The sequence below is a fragment of the Hydra vulgaris genome, chromosome 01 (assembly GCF_038396675.1).
Source record: "Hydra vulgaris chromosome 01, alternate assembly HydraT2T_AEP".
In the NCBI taxonomy this organism is placed as follows: domain Eukaryota; kingdom Metazoa; phylum Cnidaria; class Hydrozoa; order Anthoathecata; family Hydridae; genus Hydra; species Hydra vulgaris.
Genome location: NC_088920.1, coordinates 2,845,187 through 2,871,113, shown reverse-complemented (window position 1 = coordinate 2,871,113; position 25,927 = coordinate 2,845,187). Strand labels below are relative to the sequence as shown.

Sequence of the window (25,927 nt, the reverse complement as noted above, 5' to 3'; positions counted from 1 at the left end):
TTAGGCGCCGAAGCGAAGAAAATGACCGCTCACACTCACATGAAGTTAATGGAAAGGTAGCAAGTAACTTTAGACAAACTTTTATGTTTTCAAAACCAGGAAAATTTATCGCTTTTAAAGTCTCAGAAATATTAGAAGGGATATCTCTTTTAAAATTTAACCAGAAGGCTTCCCATAAATCAAGCTCACCAGACAAAGCAAGCGGATTCGGTAAATCTGTGCCTTAAAAGTCACTGAAAGATATGATGGAGTTTTTCCAACTGGTGTCACGAGAACATTGCGCTACTGAAATCATTTTTCTAGGAACTAGCACAAGTGCTTTATAACATTTTAAGGTAGTATTATCAACTCATGTGTCTAGTTCAACACTGAGATGGTCTAACAAAGGAATCGTGATAACAAACTTAAAATAATCAGAAATAGATTCAGAAGGTGTATTATTTCTGTTTTTGGAAATAAAGGAAGTTCTTGGCTTTGTTTCGGCTACATTAATATTTTGTGCAATTTTTAAAGCCTGTTCATAACACATTTGATGGTGCTGATTAACTACATTTCTAAGTGATGATACAACATCTTTCAACGCCTGAATAAGATTTAAACCATCATAAATATCATTACTCTTTGACTGCAACATTCGCGTTATGGGAAGAGTTAAGTCAAACACATTTCTTGTTATGCACATAGCAACAATAAAATTAAAACCTGTAATTAGTTTCAGAAGAGACGATGCACTTGAAGATGTTGAGTGATTAAAACTCTTATTGACATTTAAAGACATCTCTTCAAGACAAAAGACCAAAGGAATAAAAAGTTCTTGAAAAGTGTCTAATCCACTTACTTTTTCCACCCAACGTGTCCTGCAAACATCTTTAAACTTTTTTTTAACAGCCGATGGAATAGTACTTTCGATATGCTCCTCTAACTTTTGTTGTCTCGTAGGTGAAAGATTAAAAAAATATGATACTTCTTTAACATGTGTCAGAAGATTCTTAACATATTGTACGTTGCACGAGGCACAAATAGCTAAATTTAGCCTATGGCTATAGCAATGAACAAATGAAGCTTTTTCATTTAGATTTAAAATGCGAGAGGACAATCCTTTGGTATGACCAGCCATTGCTCCAGCACCATCATATGACTGTCCTCGGCAATTCATGATATCTAAAGAAAAATCTGAAATACTTTTTAACAAAATATCAAATAATCCTTCACCAGTAACACCATTTGTGCAATGTAAAAAACTGATAAATTCTTCTCTAATATTAAACTTCGAATCAACAAATCGTATAACTAATGATAGCTGTTCTTTATTTGAACTGTCAGAAGCTTCATCAGCAATAATGAAAAAATATTTAGAATTTTTAATTTCTGCTATTATTGTGTCAGTAATAACTTCTCCACAACACCTTACTAACTGATTTTGTGATGTCTTGTTTGTGATATATAAGATGCATTTCGTTGATGATGTTTAAAATGATCTTCAAAAACTTTATCACCAGCTTTAACATGAAAATGTAACAATTCAATAAAATTACCTACAGTATGATTAGAAAACTCACCATTTTCAGGATGAAACTACGAATCATCTCTATGGCCTCGTAAAGAAAGACCAAGACGTCCACAGAGAATAATTGTTTCAATAATAGGTTGTAATAACTGTCGGTTTTTAGAAATCTGTGATTGAACTATTTTTTGAGATGTAATATCTATTGACTCTGTTTTACAAGACCAAATGGACGACATTGAAAATAAAACTTCAGCAATTTTTACATGTAAGCTTTTATTTCTGCAGACAGACCTATCATTGGTTTTGCCAAATGCATGTATCTGAAAGTAACGAGAAGCTTCATTCCAGCGATCAAAAGGCTTACTAAATAATAATCTTTCGACTAAACTCTACATTCAGATGGAAAATTGCACCCAAAAAGTACACATGGCAAACAGTCAAGGCTCCATCAAACATTTTCGAATATGTGAGCCATGGAAATTTTTCCATCCACATAAATTAAAAACTTCGTCCATTCAGATTTTTAGGAAAAGAATATGTTTTACAAGGTACAAAAACAGATTTAACTAAATGTTGAAGTTCAGAATTACTTAAGGTTTTTGCAACATTTGAATAACTAGTATAGTTAGAAACTGATTCACAACATGTAATTTTACTAAATTTTGATAATGATAATGGTGGTTGAGTAGAGACTTCCATTGGTTTCCTTTTTATATTATCCAATAAAAGACTACTATCTTGATGTTTGGCCTCGAAATAAAATTTTATTTTAGTCTGCGACATTTTGGTGCTTTCATTTGAAATTTTTCGTTTTGAGTTTTCTTTTATTATCACAGGGGTATGATGGTTGTGTTGGAAAGGAGCAGAAAAATCATATAAAACACCTTCATAACAAAAAAGGAGATAAAAAGACTCAATATTGTTAAAAGAGGTTATACGAGGTGCAATAGTAGAGCTGAATAAAGTTTTAAACTTATGTAGACCAAAATCTGGATATAAACATTCTATTTTCTTATTGCAAACACTTGATAATGCAAGAATACAAAGGAAAGAAGACCAGTTTTCATTGTTACAATTATCAATAGCTTCTTCTTGAACTAAATCTATACTTTTTTTTTCTGAATTCAAAGAATTTAGTAATACTGATTAAGGAAGAATGTTATCAAAGCATAGAAAAGAGCTAGTATTATTAACAAAAGCATTATGAAAAGTTGGATGATTAGAATAAAATTCGGCATTTAAGAATAATTCAATTGAGGTCTGTAATCTTAAATCATTAGCCATACAGTTATTTCCAGTTAGACACAAGGAGATAGAACTGTACAGACAGTTTCCAGTTGATTGAGACCTGAGATATACATAAAATATAATAATTAATGTATTTATATGAAAAATTTATAAATATTTTTAACTAGCTAGCAGTCAATATAACATTACAATTAACCAAATAGTTATTAAGAAAATTATGGAACCTGAACAAACATCTTTACCTTAAAACAACAAAATTGCCATTATGTTTTTCTTTAAAACTTTTTGGAAGATAGATTTCAAAAATTTTAAGAGTTTTTTCTGCTTTGCAAGAGTCGACAATAATAATATCTTTACAAGAACTAATATTTTTTTCTAACATATCTTTCAAAGAGATCAATTTTGTTTTATCATTTTGTAACATAATGTTTTTAATTTCTTGATTGATTGACATTTTAAATTATTACTCGGACAGACAAATTAATGCTTGAGCATTTAAAATTAAACAAATTTTGAATATATTTTGAATTATTCGTATGTATATTAGGGTGTATATGTTAGGGTACGTCCGACAGTGTTTTTTTTATAAAAAAACAGAATATTTAAAAGATAAATAATGAAAACTAAAATAAATATAAAGATAAATAATATAATGAAATAATACTGGGTACGTCTATTGATGTATTTTATCACTTATAGAATATTATTTTTATTTTTACCTCCTGATGATTGCAAAACAATAGATTTTGTCAAAAATTTATTAGTGGTGTTATGCATTAGGTACGTCCAAAAATTGTTATAAGTAAAAATTTTCAATTATTTTTTTAACAAGCTAAATAAAAATTTAAAAAAATTTTTAATTATATATTTAAAATAAAATTGGGTACGTCTAAAGATCTGTTTAGGTAAATATTATTTATCAAGAATTGCTTAAATCTCCGGTTAAGATACTTTTATATACGTTTTAAAAATCTCTTTAAACAAGAACCATTGGTATTTTTATTTCACAATTGCCCGTAAATGTAAAACGCAAGCGTATTACTTAAATCTTATTGAGTTGACAGTTCAGTAAAAAAGATATATACTTTTTTAAAATTCAATTAATAATCGAATATAGTATAATTTATATTTTTGGTATTTTTGGGTACGTCTTAAGACGTGTTAGACGTACCCTGGATCCGCCCCTGAATATAAGAATATTTATCTTATTAACACAAATACTGTCTAAAAATATGCAACGGTTTTCCAAACGCTATACTCCAGCTAGAAAGATTTGACAACTGCTAATTCTCATTTAAAGCAGAGGAAAGGCGCCTATGATAGAATACTTAACTTTGAAGCTTCATTATTCAGTATTCTGAAGACCAATAATAAAAGTTTTGATATGGATACATCCCTTGTTACATGTATAACAATAAACGGAAAAAAACACATCTATTTTTAGATGTGTTTTTTTCCTCTGCTTTAAATGAGAAATAGCAGTTGACAAATCTTTCTAGCTGGAGTATAGCGTTTGGAAAACCGTTGCATATTTTTTAAACTATTGCAACATTCACACAAATAAAAGATATATTAAAAAAATACTTAAACATTCAGCCTAAAATGTGATAAAAATATTTCTGCAATAATTTTTCTACAAGATGATCGTAATATTATGTATATTGTTTCAAGTCTCAGTTCTAATTGTAAAAAGGATGAAAAAAAAAATCACGTTGTAAAATCAAAATCAACATTAGGTTTAAAAACGATCAATTAAACTCTGACGTAAGATGCTCACAATAGAAATGATTAACACTTCGTCAAAATACTTTTTAGTTTTCACATGATATAAAGCATAACATTGTTCAATTTCCAAATTAGTTGAAACATGTTATTATCAAAAATAAAAAATGTTTATTTATAATAGGAGATATAAAAATAAATATTTTATAAAACAACGAACATGTGATAACAAAAACTTTTTTGACGGCATATTTTAGGTCTCTCTCCTGAAAACCTTACAACAAGTTTGAAATAACTAGAAATGAAAACTATTGATGACGTATAGTATACTTCCCACCCTGCTTTATTAGCTTTGAGACTGTTTAATTCTTTATTTTATAAAGATCATTGTAATAAAATTTATGTTTTATTTTGTATATACAAAAGAGTGCTTGTTGACAAGATTTTACCGTCTTCTTTGTTTTACGGACATATTTTTTCTTTCTTGTATATATGTATGTTGATTATTTTTGTTAAACAGACAGATAAGTAAAATACAAATAAAAGAAAGTAATAAAATGATAAGTATACTCCCCACCATCAACAAACAGACCAGAGTAATTTCTAATTCCATTACTGTTATAATTAAATATTCTAAAACTCAATACAAGATCTCAAACTTAAATAGCAAATTAATGCTTCTTTAAAGTCAGAATTAGTTAAATCAGATATTTCATACCATTCTCATTTATATTTCTCTGTCCAAAACTGCTTCAAAATTCTTGTTTTGTAATTATAAATAATTATTCAATTTGTAAAAAAAGGACTTGATACGGAATTATTATTGATATTTTCAGCTAACAGTACAAAAAAAGGTTTCTAATTTAAAAAAAATAAGCAAATTTTTAAAACAAAAACAAAAATTTTACGTAAAGTATTTTGAAAATAGAATTGAAACCAACTTATCTATTTATAAAAAATAAAAAAAATTAGTTTTGAAAAGTAGTCTAAAAAATAATGTTTTTCAAATACAAAAACTTCAAATATAAAAAAGTTTTTAAAAAAATATTATTGAAATAATTGGTAAAAGTAAAGTTAAATGTTTCAAAAAATTGAAAAGTGAAAATCTTTAGATAATTGAACTACTTTGTCAACAATGATGCTTGTTTCTTGAAATTCATTGAAATCTTGTATCAAGATTTTAATGTCCAAAATGCTCATTTAAAAGTTACTTAAAGATCTCTCACTGCTCCTTAAACATATATAAAAGTATAAAATTTATAAAAGAATGCAGCAGTACTCACAAATCAAAGTAAAAACAGTAAAAAAACATCAAAAACAAGCTTTGAGACAAATATACAGCAAAGAAAAAGTTACTTATGCTCAATCTTTATTAGTGGAAAAAATAAAAGCACAAAATGTTTTTGAATAAATATTTACAAAAATATACTTTTTATGTCTAAATACAAAAAATACACTTTTTATGTCTAAATACGAACTAGATGTGGTGCCATTGCATTTTACGACGTACGTATAATACATGAGTATTATAATATAACGCAAGAGTGAAGTTTGCCATGATACTTTCTCTGTTAAATCAATCATAATTTTCTTCCTTTAAAATATTCGACAATAAATTAATATAATAAATATTTGAGTATAGTCTAGCAGAGGCATTTTAATTTCTCAGATAATGAGGTATTAAAACGCCTCTGGTCTGGCACTTTGTTAGAAACATAATAAGTGAATTTTATCAAAAAAAGGTAATGATGATAAAAAAGAAAGTGTTGAAAATAAAAGATGATGATGATGATGGTAAACATAACAATACAATGATTTTATTAAGACTGTAAGGGGCGAATTACGTGAACGCGAATTCATAATTCCGCAAAAAAATCTAATCTTTAAATTTTTAGTTTCTTAAATAACCGTGAACTCATTTTTTATGGATCTTAAAAATCAGCAATTACTAATTTCATTAAGACTCTCACAACTTAATTTTAAAATATAGAAAAAGGGCCTCCCCTTACCGGATTAAGAGAGCCGTGAGGGTAGCTATATCTAAAAAATTTCTTCAATTAAAACATTCCAACTTTTTCAGGTAATTATTTTTATAAATGTTATAGACTAAATAACGTCTTCAGGTAATTATTTTTAAATGCGTCACTCGTTTTTCTCACTTTTAGAATCCAACTCTTTCAGCAACAACTCACTTTAGTTTCCAAATGGTTATTCTACGAATGTTACACATGGGTGACGGGGGGCCATGGTGGCTCAAAAAAGGGGCATGGGCATTTTTTTGCGAACTCTACCTTAGCTGAAAATACGCGCCACGTAATGCTGAATCGGCTCAAATTTTTTTTCTACCTCATTTTTTTCACGGGCCCTAAAACATAGCAGGGTCTCGGGACAATATACCCCTGACGACCCCCTTCCCCCACTCTCAACGTCCATTTTGCTTACTTACACCAGTAAGTACCATATAATAAAAAATATTAATAATAAAAATTTATTGGAATGAAAAAATCGACACCAAAAAAGATATTTAAAGAATATATGTATAATATTTTATAACGCTTGTAATACAAAACATTGCCAGAATATTCCAGCGTGGTATTATTTGTTATTGTCAATGGTGGTTAGTTATTATAAATCTGCAAAAATTTTATGATGGTAGTAAAGGGTTGAAGAATAAAAGTAACTCATTATTTCATAACTATGGCTTTTAGACTTTATTGGGTTTAATTTGCAAAATGACGTTCTCATTTAGAATCATTTTGAGCTAATCAAAAAAGTTTAAAAACTTTGAAAATTATAGATCTATAATGTATTAATTTGAAAGCGTAGTAGATCAAGTGAACTAAATATTTAAAACTACGGCATCATCTTACCAAAAATTAAAGATAACCATTTTAAATTAGAGACTGTTTTGAAATGACAAAAATAATTAAACAACATAAGGATGCGCATCTCACCGATTATCTGAGTAAATCGGCTTCGGAAGATTTTAAAGAATATATGAATAAAAATTCTGAAATTAAAAAAGGGCTACAAGAAATGGGTAAAAAAGATTGTGACTCACTTAAGAAGAAATTCAATGCAGTTTACTACTTGGCAAACAAAGAACGTCCATTTTCTGATTTCTCTGATTTGCTAGAGCTAATTAAAAAAAACGGCGTTGATCTTGGTAATAGTTAATCAACTAATCGAGCTGCTGGTGTTTTTACAGGTTACATCGGTAAAGTTGCTAAAGATTCTTTCATAGAGGATTTTATAAAGTCAAGATATTATTCAATATTTAGTGATGGCAGTTGTGCTATTGTTACACTCGAACAGGAATTGGTATATATGTTTTGTATTTGTTTGAGGGAAGTCCATGCGTTAAACTTTTGTCGGTTAAAAGCAATGACAATAGTAATGCCTGTGGTTTACAAATCTGTCTAAAGCAAGCATATGCTTGAATTGAAATAAATGATATGTCTAAATAAATCTTTGGGTTAAACGTAAAAGGAGCTAAAAAATTTCCATGGCTTCAAGTAAAACATTGTTTTAATCATCGTCTCTAGCTTGCATTAAAAGACGCTTTTGAAATATGTACTGTATTTACAAATTTTGAAAACTTCTTACTAAAGTTACATTGTCTTTATGAACAATCGCCAAAACGTTTACGAGAATAGAAAATTTTATCAGAAGCTTAGGAAAAATCTCTAAACCAGCAAAATCATACGGTACTTGTTGACAGGATCATAAGTGGAATGCATTGAAAATAGCTTTACATAATTATGGTGCATATATTTCTTATATAAAGTCTCTTAGCTAAACAGATTCTCAGCCGTCGAAAAAAGCCGAACTAAGGGGATTTTTAAAAATTCATCTCTTGTAGTACATTTATCTGTTTATCTAGATGTTCTTGCACCGTTGAAACGCTTGAGTGTTGTCTTCCAGCAAGATATACATGATCCTGTAAAAACTGTCCGCAGGGTGCAGCAATTTAATTGGACAATGGAAAAACTTAAAGATCTTATTAATAATTCGTTAGGCATTACTTCAACAGAGCAAACTATTTTAACAAACTACAAAAAATTAATTGAGTATTGTCTAAAAAGATGGCAATTTTATTTACCAAAATATTCCTTGAGAAAATTTTAATAAAACTAATGCATCGGTGCAACACATTTATACTGATATAATGAATAGTTTAACAACTAGTATGGATTTACGTTTCAAAGATATTAAGGTATCTCCTTTATTCTGTTACTTAATTTTTCTTTTTGACATTTCTTTTTGGCCAATGAACACTGCAATTACATTTGGTGATAAATAAATAGCAGATGTGGTTTTACATTTATAGACCTTTTAAAGAACTGGGGGAGGGGTTGTAAAACTGATGAAATTTTTATTGAGTGGATTGTTTTAAAAAGTTATCTATTTCCAATGTTAAAAAATTCGTTAGGTGAAGACTATTTGAAAACGTGGAAAAAAATATTTACATCAGACATAGTTATTGCTGAATGCAGAAATGTGTTATTTGACGTATTTGAGTTGCTTTTACTTTGTTAATTTACAAATGCTCAAGTATAACGTATGATTTCCAGTATTACCAGAGTAAATCGGATTGAAGAAACAAACTATCACGTGATCCTCTTGAATCTCTTTTATAAACAAGCGAAGAAGGATGCAGCATCGAGAAATTTGACCCAACACCTGCTTTGGATGCATGGTATAAAGATAAAATAAGAAGACTATCTGCTGCTCCTCATCGCTATCCGGAAAAACGAAAAAAATCTGCCGATGCAAATTGTATCGACCTTTCTATATTAACAATATCAGATTTAGAAAGGTAAAGTAATATTGATAACTCTGAGGTTTAAACTTATTTCGCTATATTTTTTAAAGATAAAATTCGTAATGATTTATTAATAGTTTATTATTAAATTACGTTTTATATTTAAAACTGTCATCTAAATATACTTCAAGGTCGTATAAACATTTTTTTTTTTTTTTTTTATTTCAGTTTACAAAGTCAGTCGTTATACAATAAAATAAACTATTAAACTACTTTTACAAATGTATAAATATAGCAGACTAACAATATAAACTAGGTTTCCGAAAGAAGATCACAAGGATCTGGTCATCGGGACCTTATAAAATATAATAAAATATATAGTTTTTTACATCTTTTTTAATATTTTTTTATTTACAATAATTGTGAAGTGCAAGGTATTATGAAGAATACATATAAATTAATCTTTTACTCGAGTTAAACTATAAATAATATAAACTAGCAAAATATTGTAAACAATATAAAATACAAAACGTGAGAAAAAATTAAAAAAAAGTTCACAAGTTAAGTTAAAATAACAAGAAATTAAATTTTTTCAAGTGATTAGTAATATTGTAAAATGTTATTTTGAGAAAGAATAAAATTTTTTGCTTTGTTTTTAAAAAGATGAAGAGAATTAGTTAGATCAAAATCAAAATTTGGCAGAACAAGTTTATTCCAGAGGTCTGGCGCACGATAGGCAAGATAGAATTGATTAAAATTTGTTTGACAAAAAGGTTTTTTTTAAAAATTTATATTTCTAAGTTCGTATTTCTTGGTTGGTTTTAAATTGAAGAGATCTTTAAAGACTGGAGGAGATAGATTGTTTTTCCATATATAAACAAAACATAAAATTTTCAAGACGTTGAGTTCATATATTTTTAAAATTCTCATTTCAATAAAGTAAGGTTTACAATGAGAAAAACGATCAGCAAAGTTAATTATGCGAATTGCCCGTTTCTGACAGCGATAAAGACGTTGTAGTTTACTTTTTTCAGTACTTCCCCAGGCAATATTTGCATAGTTTAAGTAACAATGAATAAATGAGAAATAGAGTTGTCTTAAATTTATCTTATTGAGATAATTTCGAGCTTTGTATAAAACTTTAATGAGCATATATAATTAATGTGACTTTAGAGCATATATAATTAATGTGTTGATTCCAAGTAATGTTCTCATCGAGATAAACACCTAGAAATTTGGTGACGGGATCTCTTTTAATTTTAATATTGTCAATAAAGATTTGAGGCAAGTTTGAGGGTAAGGAATTTTTTTTCTTAAGCGAATGAAAAAGTGTCAATTTAGTTTTTTCGGTGTTTAGTGTTAGTTTATTAGATTTGAACCAGTGGGATAAATGTTCAAGTTCTTTATTTGGTGTAGCAAAAAGTTCGTTAATATCACTCTTAGAGACAAATAAATTAGTATCATCTGCGAACATGATGCTTATCAGATTAGTTACTTTATTTAGATCGTTTATATAGATTAAAAAAACCTTGTGGAACCCCGCATGTTATATTTAGACAATTGTTTTGATAGCTGTCATTACCAATAACAAATTGTTTTCTATTCGATAGGTAACTTTTGAACCACCTTAACACTTGTTTATTTATTCCATAGTATTTCAGCTTTTCAAGTAAAATGTCATGGTTGACCGTATTGAAGGCTTTCGATAGGTCAATAAAAATACCTAAAGTATATTTTGATTGTTCAAAAGATTTTGAGATTTCGTTTACAAATTGGATGATGGCATGCTCCGTTGAGTTATCCTTTTTAAAACCAAACTGGTTAGCGTATAGTAAGTTATTTTTGTTGATATGTTTGTATACTCTGTTACACATAATTCTTTCTAAAACTTTCGAAAATATAGAAAGCACAGAGATGAGGCGATAGTTTGTTATTTTAGATTGATCGCCCTCTTTATAAATATGAGTCACTTTAGCAATTTTTAATTGCTCTGGAAAAATTCCTTGTTTAATTGATGCCTTAAAAACTTTAAAGAGAACATCTTTTAATTGCTCGAAACAATCTATAATCATGTTTCCGTTTATTTCATCTGATCCACATGATTTATTCTTTTTAATAGATTTGAAATCCCTTTCAAGTTCTTCAGTTGTTAAATCAGAGAACAACTCATCAGAGCATACGCACTTATCCAATGGTAATAAGAAGTCACCAAATAAGGCTTTGGTATTAGGGATCTTATTTGATAGTATAGGACCTATTTCAGTAAAAAATTTATTAAATTCATGTGGTATTGCGTTTGATTCAAATATAACAGTGTTATCAATTTTAATCATTTGTGGTAGAAAACCTAAGAATGATTTTTTTTTCCAGTAATTTCCTTCATTATTTCCCAAATGCGCTTTGTGCTATTTTTAAATTTGTTAATTAATTCTTAATAATAATTTTTTTTTAAGTTTTTACGAATTTTCTCAAACAAATATTTATAATTTTTGTAAATTTTTTCGCTTGCAGTTGTTTTTGTTTTAAGAAAAGTTATATACAACTTTTGTTTGATTTTCGATGATTTTTTTAATCCCTTGGTAATTCAAGGAGAGTTCAAACTCTTAGGCTTTGCAATTATTTCGACAAAGGAAAGTTAGCGTCATATACCAAATAAAAAGTTTTGAAAAAAGTTTCATATATGTCATTTGCATTATCATTAATGTTTATATTACTCCAATTTAGTAAAGATAGCTGGTCTTTGAATAAGTTAAAGTTATTCTGATTAAAAATTCGTTTCTTTATTACTTTTTTTTTTGTCAATTTTTTTTTCTGTATCGGTGTTAATTGTAACGAAAATGGGGAAATGGTCTGTTATATCAGTTTTTAAAATACCTTTTTGCAAATCATTATTAAAAATATCTGTTGAAATAATGTTATCAATTAGAGTCAGTGAGTTTTTTGTTACTCTAGTAGGTCGATTGATGAGGGGGATTGATCCTGTTTCAAAAAATGCGTCATAAAAACATTTTACTTTGTAGTCATTATTATAAAAAAAACAAATCATATTAAAGTTCCCAAGTAAAATATTTTTTTCTTTTCCGCATTGCCTTTTTTAATTATTTGTTGTAAAAACATGCTTAGGTTTTCGCTCACGCCACCAGGTGGCCGGTAACAACAGCTAATCAATAGGATTTTTGTTTTTTTGTTTTCAATTTCAATTGTTAAAACTTATTTATCGCAGTCAGAAACGCTCAACTTGCTTCTAACTAAATAAGCCTTAGTGTTTTATGTGCGTAAAATAAAATTCTACCATCTCGTTTGTTTGTTTGTCTCTCTAATGAAATTATGTTAAAGTGCGGGATTTGAAAAGCACTATTTAGATCTTTTAAAGTTATCCAAGTTTCTGTTAGGCATATTATATTAAAAAGATTTTTTGTTTCTTCTAATAGATTTAAAAGTTTTTCAAAGTTACGATTTAAACTTCTTATGTTGAGGTGGAGAATTCTAATTTGATTAGAATTTTTGTCAATAACATTCTTAAAAAAAAACCCTTCTAATTCGCTTGGAAAAAGATACGAACAATCTGAAAAATTCTCAGAATAAAAATTACTGTCATTAAATTAAAGTCATTAAAAATAAAATACATCCGTATTTTTTTGTTTTTCTTTTTTTTCTTTTATTTCTTCACTATAACTATTACAATAAAATAAATGAAAGAAAATCCATATAAATAAAAAAATTACAAATTTTGTTGCATGTAAAATAAGAACGCGGAGACTTGCAGAAGATCAGATGATCTTGTCATCAAGAACCGCTTACAATCGTTACGTGTTAAAACAATTTTATAATGTGTTAAAATGTTTATAATAAATAAGGCAGTCAAATAAAGTTTATAAAACAAGAGTTGGAGGTAAAAATTAACGTTTTATTTAAATACTTAAAATACAAGACTTAACAGGTATAAAATGTATAAATTAACATGAAACACAAAAATTGATAAAACAAAATTTGAATATACAAGTATATGGTCAAATAAATATTTTTTATATAAGAATTCGTAAAAACATTATAAATAAATCAAAACAACTAAATTTAAAAATATATAAGTATGTTTTCAATAAAAACAATGATATTTTTTAATTTCCTTTTAAATGCAAAAAAGTTCCAGTCGTGAGTAAAATTAAAATGTTTCAGAACAATATTGTTCTATAAAAACGCCCCTCACACTAAAAAAAAAGGTATAATAGAGGTATGTTATTCTACCCGAAGGTAGAAACTAATATTTTTAGGGTAGAATAATCGTTTACTAAGTTTAAGTTGTTAAAATGGAAGGAAGTTCTACCCCTGAAACGTTTTCTACCTTTGCGTTGGATGTCACCAGAATGCGGCTCGTAAACCATAAATTTTCTTTATTTTTATGAAAAGCTCTTACCTTAAAAATTGACAAAGCTGACAACAAATAAAAGTATTATAAAACTATTAAGTTGGTTTTTGTATTAACAAAAAAAAAACTTGAAAATAAACAACTTAGACAATAAAAAAAAATCAAATTATATACATAGTAATACCAGATTTATAGCCGCATCTGGTTTTAATGATACATGCGGCATTGCAGCAGTTAAAGATTTCACATTTCGGTATGGAGTATTATTGTCAAGTTGAGTTTTGCAGAAAAGGGTATTAGATGGAATGATGTCTTTGAATCAGAAAAGGCATCTGGTTCAAAGACATCATTCTCTACTTGAGCGAATTAGCCCAGTATCATTTAAGCCTAAAATACATTTTTTAGTACATTATCCTAGATTACTATTGCATTTTGGACCATTGCGACACCTCTGGGTAATGAGATTTAAAGCTAAACATCAATATTTTAAAAAAATTGCACGTCGTGTAAAAAATTTTGAAAATATAATATTTACTTTGGCACAACGACATTAAATGCTCAAGTGCGTTATGAATTTTGGACAAAGCCCACACTATAAGGGTTCAGAATTTTTAAGCTGTCAAAAAATATTATCTATAGATTCATTTCCATTTTTGGAAATGAATCTATTGAATTTATTGATGCCATAAAGAAAAAATTTAGTAATACCCATCAAGTAAATCAACATAAGCAATTTATATCTACCGCAAAACTTAGAGTTAATGGACAGATCTTTTATACAAGTACAAGTATTATTTGTCAAATAAAAGGTTGCGATGACATGCCTTTATTCGGAAAAGTTGAATATATATTATTGTTTCAAGAAACTTGGATTATTTGCTGTGAGTTGCAAATAGTAAAACAATATATAGAGTTTGCGGACTTTTACAATATAGAGCAGTCCAACAATTGGTTTGTGGTGATACCTGGTGAACATGCCAATCATCCGTCAATGGGTTCCTATTTTGTTAATAATCAGGAAGGCATTTTATTTCGTCATCGTGTTTGCATAAAGGATGAATAAGAAAATTAAAACATTTATAACTTATTAAAATTTAGTTTTCACAAATATTTATACTTTTAGTTTTATATATGTTACTTGGGTGGGTGTCTGCCAGATAAGGAAAAGTCTGGTAATTCAGATTTCTGCAAAAAAAAAAAAAAAAAAAATCATGCAGCAATCTTGGAAATTAGGTAATTAAAAAAAAATCAGGGTAATTTACCTTAGAATATTGGCAGACACCCTTATAAACTTATTTGCAGTTTTGAATTTAGACTTGTATTTAATTAGTTTGATGATATTACTCTTTTGGTATTTTCTGTTTTTTAATTTACTATTTATAATTTACTAGTTTAACCTAGTTTTACGAAGATCTTGCGGAAAAAAAATTATTATAAATGTTTTATTATTTAATAGAATGTTAAAGTTTTTCATAATTCAACAAAATGATCAAATTTAATATGCCTCTTTTTAAGATATGGTCTGGTGATCGCTTAGTAAAAAAGGCAGTTATTGCTAAAGATTTTGATATGCTGATAGTGAAGGGTAAGAAATTTTATAATTACATTATAAATACATTATTATTTTAAGCATTCTTGTTAAGAGTTAATCCGCAAAAATATAAATTTAACTAATTCTTATTAAATTAATTTTTCATAATACTTAGTTCCAGTACAACACAAATACTAGAAGAGTATCCAGCAATAAAGATTGCTACAGAGGTGTGTTTTAACTTGAATTTATAAATCAATGGAGTAAGAATAACTCATAGTTGATAAATTTTAATATGTTTAATTATATTTTGTAGCTGTTAGAAGAGGCAAATCTCAAAACTGGAAATGAAGGAACTAGTAAAATAAATCAGTTCTTCACATCTGAAACATCTTTAAAAATACTGGAGATGGCCAAGTCATGGAAAAGAAATGCCAAAAATAATGACTTGGTGACATTGTGGCTGCCAAAGGATCTGAGTCGAATGTCAATATTGAAGGTTTATAATATATCTGTTTATCTTTAATTTATTTTGTATTTATTTATGTAAAAAAGTTATAAATATTTTTAGCTCAACAGATAAGAGCATTGATGTTGTGCTTGCCCGCTATGTTTGGTGAAAATTTTTTTTTTTTTTTACTTTTGTTAATATAAATGTAATATTTAAATTCACAAATCTGATTTTTTTAGGAGTCAACTCTAAGCACACCAACAATAAGAATTATTTGTTCAAATCAAGCAATTATTTTGCATTTTGAAGATGTGCATATAGCAATCTACCTCGATGGTTTAGTTATTTGTAACGTTTAATCCATCGATTAAGCATTGAAAGTCTTGTAAGCATCTTATTGGGTTTTTGAAATAGCCTTCGATCCGCGACTGCAAAAAACATTGACACTTCTAGCCAACTATATTTGTGGACTTAGTGAGTTCCGTGTCAGTCCACCGGTTCAGCGATTGCTGAACAAGTTGTTGTAAACTAATCATAATAATCAAAATATTTTTTTTAAATGTGTTGTTTTTACTGTCGTTGCAAGTTTTTAAATCTTAACAAAAGCAAAAAAAAAAAATGCAAAAGGCACAAAATATAAAAAAAAATAAGCCTGCCTTTAAGGGTGGAAAAAAATACTTTATATATAGGGCTATAATAAAATATCTTAGTAATATTCTACCTTAAAGGGTAGGATATATAATTTACCTTTGAAGGTAAGCGAAATGGTAGATAAATATACCTTTTAAAAGTAAAATTTTCTACCTTGCTTAAGGTAGTTAGTTATACCTTGAGGTGTCTTTTTCTACCATAAACAAACGTAGACAAAAATACCTTATTATGTAGGGTATATTTTTCTACCTAAAAGGGTAGGATATGTGATATACCTTCAAAGGTAGAAATTCCTACCTTTTTTTTTTAGTGAGCTCGAAAAGAAATACAAAATTTGCCTCAATTGGTTTTGAAAACTGGTTGACGAAGGAAATTATCATTTCTTAAATTATATATATATATTTTTTTAAGGAATATAAATTGTGAAAAGAAACCGGAGCTGTACGAGTTTTATATCTAAACATAAAACACAGTACATTAAAAATATTTAGTTGAAATATGTTTAAAATATTCACTTCAATTAAAAGAGGCTAAGCATGTGAGAAACGGTCTTTAAAATTAATAAGACGTGCAGCATGTTTCTGTTGGTAATGAAGAGGTTCTAATTTACTTTTATTAACACTACCCCTAGCCGCATTTGCATAGTTTATGTGGCAATGAATGAATGAGTGGCATAGTTGAGTTAAAATATGTTTTTTTAACAAGCTTCTTGCTTTATATAATATATCTATACTTTTCGAAATTTTGCAGGTAATGTTTTCGATATATTTTTTCCATGTGAAATTTTCATCAATTGAAACTCCTAAAAAAGTTTGTGCATGTTGCTCTCTTAATTAGAACGCCATCAATAAAAAGAGGAGGAAGCTCGATTGGAAGTAGACGTTTTTTAGAGTTTGAATGAAAAAGAGACTATTTTGTTTTTTCAATATTCAGAGAAAGTTTGTTTGATTTAAACCATTGAGAAACTTTCATTAATTCATTGTCCATACAAGAAAATAGTGTCGTTATGTCGATGAGATAAAAAAAAATTTGTGTCATCAACATTCATTACTGTCATCAAATTGGATCCTTGACGAACTCCACATATTATATCTAATAATTGAGATTGCGATGATTGGTCAAAATGAACAAATTGTTTTCTACTGTGTAAAAACTTTTTACTAGCTTGAGAAAATTTCCTTTGATTCCATAATATTTTAGTTTTTTGGAAAGGATTTTATGGTCAATCATATCAAACGCTTTTGATAAGTCAACAAAAATGCCTAAAGTAAATTTGGACTTTTCAAATGAATCTGTAAAATATTGAGTTATTTTTAGTATAGCGTGCTCAGTAGAGTTATTTTTCTTAAATTATAGATATTGATTTTTATATAATATATTATTTTGAGACAGATGTTGGAAAATTTTGTTATGAAGAATTCTCTCTAAAATTTTAGAAAAAAACAGAAAAAACAGAGAAAGGACGGTATTACTGACATTCAACAACTCTCCTCCTTTAAATATTGGTGTAACTTTTGCTATTTTCAACTAATCAGGAAATATTCCTTGATCAGTTGAACATTTAAATACTTTATATAGAACGTTTTTTATGGTTTCATATGAGTTAATAACCACGGTTCCGCTAATATCATCATGACCTATTGCTTTGTTTGACTTGAGCATTTTAAATGCTTTATCAAACTCATCAAAAGATAATTCAAAAGAATCTAGACAAGACACGAAAGGAAAATTAATATTATTAATTTTTTTTGTTTCGGTTTGAATATTTTTAGCTAAATTTTTTTAAACTGAAATAAAAAATATGTTCATTTTATGAGCTATCATTCTCGGATCATAAAAAATTTCATCATTAATTTTGATGGCATTTGGTAAAGAGTCTGTTTTAGATTTCTTACTGTCTGTAATTTCACTTAAAAGTTCCCATGTGTGTTTTGAATTTTGTTTATGTTTTTCTAATAAATTTATGTAATAATTTTTTTTTAACATTTTTTTTTTTTAATAATTTTTTTTTAACATAAGTCTTGTAAATTGTTTTATTTTTGAATGATTTTGTTTTTAAACATTTGATATACAATTTTTGCTTGATTTTTTGAAATCTTTCGTAATCCATAGCGACGTTTTATCTTACTTTTTTTTTAATATTTTATATTTCGGAAAATTAATATAATATACTTCAAAAAATGTTTTTAGAAACGAATTATAGACTAAATTAGCGTCATCAGAATCACTAATGTGATTCCATTGAAGTAAAGATAATTGTTCATTGAATGCGATACAATTTGTTTCTGTAAAAAATCGTTTAATAAGAAGTTGATTTTGATGGAGCAGTTTTAAGTTTTCTACATTTATAGAAAAAAAAGTTGGAAAGTGATCTGAGACGTCACTTTTAATTATATCTTTTTTTATAGATAAGTTAAAAATATCTAAAGTAATTTATTTTGTGTAATAATGAGGCTGATGATGATGTTATTCTAGTAGGTTTGTTTATTAACGGTATTGCTCCATTTTCAAAAATATCATTATAAAATTTTTTATGTTGTTGTTAGCGTGGTAATCATAACAATTTAAATTAAAATTATGTAGTTGTATTTCTTTTCATGTATAATTTAATTATATTTTAATTATATCATTTTGCAGAAAATCATTAAAATTTTCTATTACGCCATATGGTGGGCGATAACAACAACTTAAAATTATATTTTTAGAATTTTAGGTTATAATTTCAATAGTCAATACCTCTTTATCGCCATCAGAAACTGTTAAATCAGGCCTATTAATGAACCGCATGGATTCATTAATGTAATAAAAAAGAACACCACCACCTTGCTTTTTAGTTTTACACGCTTAAGAAATTATATTAAAACCTGGAAGGTGGAGATTTGAACTTTTTACATCTTCAGAGCTACACCAAGTCTCTGTGATGCATATAATGCTAAAAAATATGTAATATTTATTTTAAGTTAACATACAAACTTTCAAATTTTTTTAAGCTTCTGATATTAAAATGAATAACATTAAAAAAATCCCGAGGGAGAAAATCTTTCATTTCATTTAAATAAAAGTATGAGCAGTTTTGAAGAGCACCTGCTTCGCTAAAATAATTTAAGCCAGGATCGGAATCATTATCAAGTATAAAATCATTAGTTTGAAAAAAGTTAAATGAACTTGGTTCAAAATTAATTAATTTGGTTTGAATCCATTTTCAGATTTAATAATTAAAAAATAAATGAAAATAATAAAAATAAAATATGCTTAAAAATCGCGTGTGATTAAAGCTTAAAGGTCATTATAAAAAATCTTTTTGTTCATGCACTTTTTTTTTTTTTTTTTTTTTTTTGTTATTTAGGTGCTCCAAGAAGACCTGACGGTCTTGTCACAGAGCACCGCGGAAGTGCATTTAACCAGGAAGTTCATTTCTCCTTCCTTACGTGACGCGAAAATAAGTCCTTAGCTCGTTTCGAGCCTCGATCTCCTGCTTATAAAGCATGCGTTTTATCCAGTGCGCCACGGCCGACACTTTCATAAGCTAATAATATCAAATTTACCATTTTTATGCACCAGCAATAAAGTAATACAGTAATAGAATTGAAAGGTCATTGTGTTATTTGTCAATACACTATAAACAGAAAGTCTGTTATTAAATTGAATCCGTGCATACATTTCACTAAATTTGTTTACATCCACTTCTTTCTGATAATCTATATAATAAACATTTTCAATTAAAACTTTTATTTTCTCAATTACATCTTACGATTTCTTATTTACAACTTTCATGTTCTAAATTACATCTTGCGTTTCTCAATAACAACTTTCATCTTCAAAATTACATCTAACGTTTCTTATTTACATCTAACATTTCTTAATTACATCTTACATGTTCTAAATTACATCTTATGTTTCTTAATTACAACTTTCAAGTTCTCAATTACATCTTGATAAGGTGTAGTCACCGCAATGAGTTAAACTCATTACTGTGAAGTACAAGTTTACTCGAAAAAATTGCATTTCGAGTGAACTTGTACTTCGGCACTGGAGAAAAAGTTTTTCCAATGCCGAAGAGTATTTTTTGAGGGGAAAAACCGTACTCTGCTGGTATTAGTTACAATGTAAAGTTCAAGTCGAACTTGACTCAAGTTCACTTCTTGCATTCCACCCTTAATATTGGATTCCATTTTTTTGCGTGAATATTTTTTTTTCATTCCTTTTACAACTAGAACATAGACTTATACCTAATATTATAATTATCTTGAAGAAAAATTATAACAGAAATATTTTTATCGTATTTTAGGCTAAATGTTTAAATATGTATATATTTTATCAATATATCTTTTATTTGTGTTAATATTGCAATAGTTTGAAAAATAGGGTAAAGCGGGGTAATAAGATCAGAGGGGCAATAAGATCTTTTTGAGCAGAGCTAATACTAAATTCTTTTATGCTATTGTGTAAATAATAATTTACTAAGTTTTTTATGATATATATTTACTTACTACGTAAGCGAGTAGTTTAAATCATTTCTTGGACTAACGACTAATTTTTTACCATGATTAATTTGGTTTTTAATATCAATGTTTTTCACGGTGGCTTTTAATTTTGTGCGAAGTTTATGAAAAACTTTTCCAATATCCGTGCTCCCCAGTTTTTAATTAAAAAGTCTATAACAAGTTGTTTGCTTTTATTTTTCTTGAAAGTAAAGAACTATCTAAGTTTAGTAAGTCCTTTTTTAAAGTTACACATTCTACTTAAATAATATTTAGACATAAAAATAATAATTTAAATGTCATATTTATTTTAGTAAATATCATTGAGTCATTGAGCCGTCCAATCAAGGTTTTGACATTTTAAACATATACCTTTAAAATTACCTTGCACACAATTTTTTTTGTTATACTAGCAAAGGTAAGACTTATTTGAGATACTTGTTACAAAAAATTTTATTTATTTGTTTACTCAGAGTGTAAAATTTTATTTTAAAACAAGTAGGTCTTAATGCCCTCCCTGACTAGTAAAAAATGGCAAAACTCTCTAATAAATTTAAATTAGCTATAAATTTCAGTATTATTATTTACCTAATTTAAGTTTTAATTTAAATTTAAATTAGTTAAATAATTATGACTAAAATTAAAAGCAACAAAAAAATAAATTTTGTAAATGTATTTTTGAAAATAAAAGTTTTTTTTTTTTTTAGTATGTTCGAACATACAAAAAGTTGAAGCAGGGAGAAAGGAAATCCTACTCAAAGAGCCAGGAAATGATAGATATCTGCAATTCTGTTTTGAATAAAGAAGTGTTAATAAACCAGGCATCCAAACATTTTGGGTGTGACAGGAGAGCTCTTTCGAAAAGAGTAAACGGTGAAATATCAGTCGACTCTCATCCAGGACAAAAAACAGTTTTGACCTCACAGCAAGAAAAAGAGCTGTCAGATTGTTTTATTTTAATGGCTGATTGGGGATGGGGTTGTACTAGAGGTGAAGTAAAAGATCTAATACAAGATTTTCTTAAAACAAACAGTATTGATACATCATTTATAGATTCTCGACCAAATAAAGACTGGTTGCATATCTTCTTGCAAAGAAATCCCAAAATTACACCAAGAAAAACTGAACATTTAAGCAATCCAAGAAGCCATGCTGAATATCCTGAGACCATCAAAATTTGGTTTGATCTAGTCAAAAAAACATTAAAAAATACAGGAATTAATAACCTTCCTAGTCAAATATTCAGTTCTGCTGAATCAGGGTTCATCACTGACCCAAAGGAGCAAATTGTATTAGCAAAGCGAGGTGCTTCTCGAGTGTCGCAAAGCATTGATGGATCAGGCCGGGAGCAAATTACTGTCAATTGTGCATGCTCTGCCTGTGGGCATGTATTGCCACCATATATCATCTACAAAGGAAAAAATTTGTATATGGACTGGGTTAAAGGTGGCCCTGATGGAGCTGTTTATACCACTAGTAGTAAGGGCTGGATGGAGTGCCTTCATTTTTTAGAATGGTTTCAAAGCATATTTCTAACCGCCCACGTGTTCTTATACTTGATGGTCATATTTCTCCAATTAGCTCCCCACTTATTAATTTGGCAAAAATAAATAATGTTATTCTCCTACGCATTCCTGCTCATCTCACCCATCTTCTTCAACCTTTAGACACTTTAGTTTTTTGACCTGTAAAAAGTAAATGGCAAAGTTTGCTTATAAAATATGCAAGAACACATAATGGACCAGTATCCAAGAAACATTTTCCAGGACTAATACGGACCCTTTATCAGAGTTCCTTTACTATGGAACAAGTCAAAAGTGGTTTTAAGGGAACTGGCATTTTCCCTCTTAACAAAGACGCTATTGACAAACGCTTATTTAATCAGTGTTTTCAGTCACCAGTAAAGAAACCAAGATTCTCCACTAATCATCTCACAAGATCATGTTCAATGCCTAATCTTTAAAGCATTTGTGTTAACGATGCTCCCATTTCAACATCAGTATGAACTGCTTCATCATTACCAATTTCTACATCAACTTCCTCTATCAAAGATATTTTACTTAAACAATTACAGTCTAAATGTGCAGAAACCTCTCTTCATGGAAGATCTGCACGGGTTAAAAGGTTTTGCTATGATGAAAGTTTAACATCAGAAGCATGTTTAAAACGAACAAGAGAAGAAGCTTCAAAAAAACAAAATAAAAAAAAATTAAAGAAAAAAAAAATAATAAAAATGATAATGATGACAACAGCAACATTGTATGTCCTGAATGTGGTGGCTGTGGAGATAAAGGTGATCAGTGGGTGTGCTGCGATGTTTGTGACATTTGGTACCACGTAAAATCTACAATGATAACTGAATTAGATGATGTTAAAGTCATGGAGAGGAAGTGTAGTAATTTTTCTAAGCTTTTGTAAATATATAATCTTAAAAATTATTATTTTTAATTGACTCCTCTTTTACTATTTGTTTTCACACAGTTTTTATGATATTTTTAAGTTCGTCAACAGGTTTTTAATTTTATTTAAGTATTCTTAAAATATGATCAAGTAAAGCATACAACCCTCTCATTTTAGAGAAGGTTAAATCTTACATGATTGTTACTTTTAAGCATAAGGTTATTTGATCAAATTAAAAAGCCTGCTGATAAGTTTAAATGTTTTATAAGATAGTAAAAAAAAAATTATTAGCTCAATGCCCCCACATTTTGGGTAATAGTGTCAAATTTTTGAGATATTTCAGTTTCCAGCCTCAAACTATCACAATATTATACGTTAAAGTTAGAAACTTAAGATAAATTAAAAATAAGTTAAAAAAGAAATGATTATATAACTATTTTACAAAAAAGAGAAGATATAGGATAATGTGTTATAATAATGTATAATAAGTTTGCATATTTTGACGATATATGAAATAAAAAATAATTAAGTTTATTTAATTCGTTTTTGACTCAAAAGTTAACCATAATGTTCAAATAGTTTTTACTAAAGATTTTATTATATAAGTAACACTATGTTTTTGTTATTATTAAGAAAATAGAGTAACTGACGAGTCAGAAGTTTTCGCTACTGGATCACTAATGAAGAGCACATATCAAGGAGAAGGGGGATCCAGACTTTGTAGATTTGGTGGATCCTGACTACCTATGAAGGAGGGTAGGGGGGGTTAATTTTCAGGTTTGATGATTTTTAAGCAGGCAAGTCCATAATTTTCTTTTGCTGATTTTAAATAGCCTCTTTAATTTACTCACGTAATTTAAACAAAGTGCTGTGTTAATATAAAAGTTTACAAAAAAAAAAAAAAAATTGCAAATGTCTAAGGGAGCGATTGCCTCCCCCCTCCTATGGATCTACCCTTGGCATAGATCCGTGGTTAGTCACCACACACCACTAATTGAATTTGAAATTTATTTTATTTATATAATGAATAGCTATAGACAATAGATTTAACTTTGTATAAATTATATCGTTTATAAAGAATTACTTCAATAGTCAAATTATAATGTATACCTGTATTACTTATAATTTTTTGAATGGCATATTTAATAATAATTTCTTGAATACTCTTTTTTAGACCACATTTCTTATACGAATATAAATTAGAATTAGTTAAATTGCTCCAACGGTAAAAAATCTTTTTTTCTACCCGAACAATTATATAGGCCCTTTTATATAGGCCCAAAAGTTCACCTTTCGGAGCTACAATAATTGGGGCTTTTGTTTTGGTGAATTATCATACATTTGTGTTTACTTGAACAAAGTTTTAGCTTTATAGTATTTTATTCCTGGTCGAAACTCTACTGTACCGTATTCTACTGTATACCGTATGAAAGGTTTTAGAATAAGTGGAGGTAGAAGTGATAAATAGGTGTGTTTTGGCATACTTGACATTTTATATAAATTTGAAGGCACTTTAAATACAAAAAGAAACAATATTTAAATTATCAAATAAAGTTTTAACAATTGCGCTAAGTCTTGGTAAAAATATATACTTGGTCTTATAGCCCTCTTTTTTTATTTTTTGCGATTTTTTTTTTTAAGTACTTACTAGTCTTGGCACTATACAAAACTTTTTTTTTTTCGTATCAAATGTTAAGCCTCGTATACAAATATGTTGTCTGTCACTAGGAAAAATAATATTCCTGAACTTCACAATATTCATTTTTTACAATAGAAAAATCTGAAAGTATATGAAAAAAGTGGTTTTAATGCCCTTTTTTGCCCTATGCAACGGTTTTCTAAACATTAAACACTAGAAAGATTTGACGTCTGCTGTTTCTCATTAAAAGTATATTAAATATAAGTTATTGAGATATTAACTAACTGCATGAACTCTGTGCGAGACTCTGTTTTTTCTGTTTTGTGCGCGATTCTGTTTAAAATTTTTTTTTTAATGACATTGTATTAATACAGATAAAATATTTTATAGCTAAGAATTAAACAAGAGATTTTGATCATTACATATGATCTGGATATATTTTATAGATAAGAATTAAACAAGAGATTTTGATCATTACATTTGATCTGGATATATTTTATAGATAAGAATTAAGAGATTTTGATCATTACATTTGATCTGGATATATTTTATAGATAAGAATTAAGAGATTTTGATCATTACATTTGATGTGGATATATTTTATAGATAAGAATTAAGAGATTTTGATCATTACATTTGATGTGGATATATTTTATAGATAAGAATTAAGAGATTTTGATCATTACATTTGATGTGGATATATTTTATAGATAAGAATTAAGAGATTTTGATCATTACATTTGATGTGGAGTTTATAACCTTTTCCTTTTGTTCTTCTTACTCTTTTGTTAACATTTTTTTTGTAAGAAAATATTTTATTTGAAATTTTGTCAATGCTGTTTTGTCAGAACACCAAGTTTCTGTAAAGCAGATAATACTAATAGTAAGTCTGTATTATAAGAGAAAGTATTTTAGTTTATGTTTTTAAGTTAACTTTTATTTTATGTATATTATAGTAAAAACCGTTATTTTTAAAGTTTTAAGTTCAAATTATTATTATTATTATTATTCAGTGATCAAATACAAATACAATAATCTATTTATAATTTGATGAAGAGGTGCTACACCAGGCCCCCCTATGCTGACGAACATAGTGATACAGAAGCTACAGACAAACCAGCAATTGTATCTATAAAGTTACTTTCTTTTGTTGCTTTTGAAAGCGT

General features: G+C 27.9%; 1 protein-coding gene across 1 annotated transcript; it reads right to left on the bottom strand.

Moving 5' to 3' along the window:
- Positions 1-349: 349 nt before the first annotated feature.
- Positions 350-2,290, bottom strand: LOC136073966 (52 kDa repressor of the inhibitor of the protein kinase-like). Its single transcript, XM_065786264.1, has 3 exons — positions 2,014-2,290; positions 1,416-1,535; positions 350-1,326 (listed from the first exon to the last, which is right to left on the bottom strand). Exons 1-3 carry the CDS (start codon positions 2,288-2,290, stop codon positions 350-352), a joined length of 1,374 nt encoding a protein of 457 aa, XP_065642336.1.
- Positions 2,291-25,927: the final 23,637 nt, after the last annotated feature.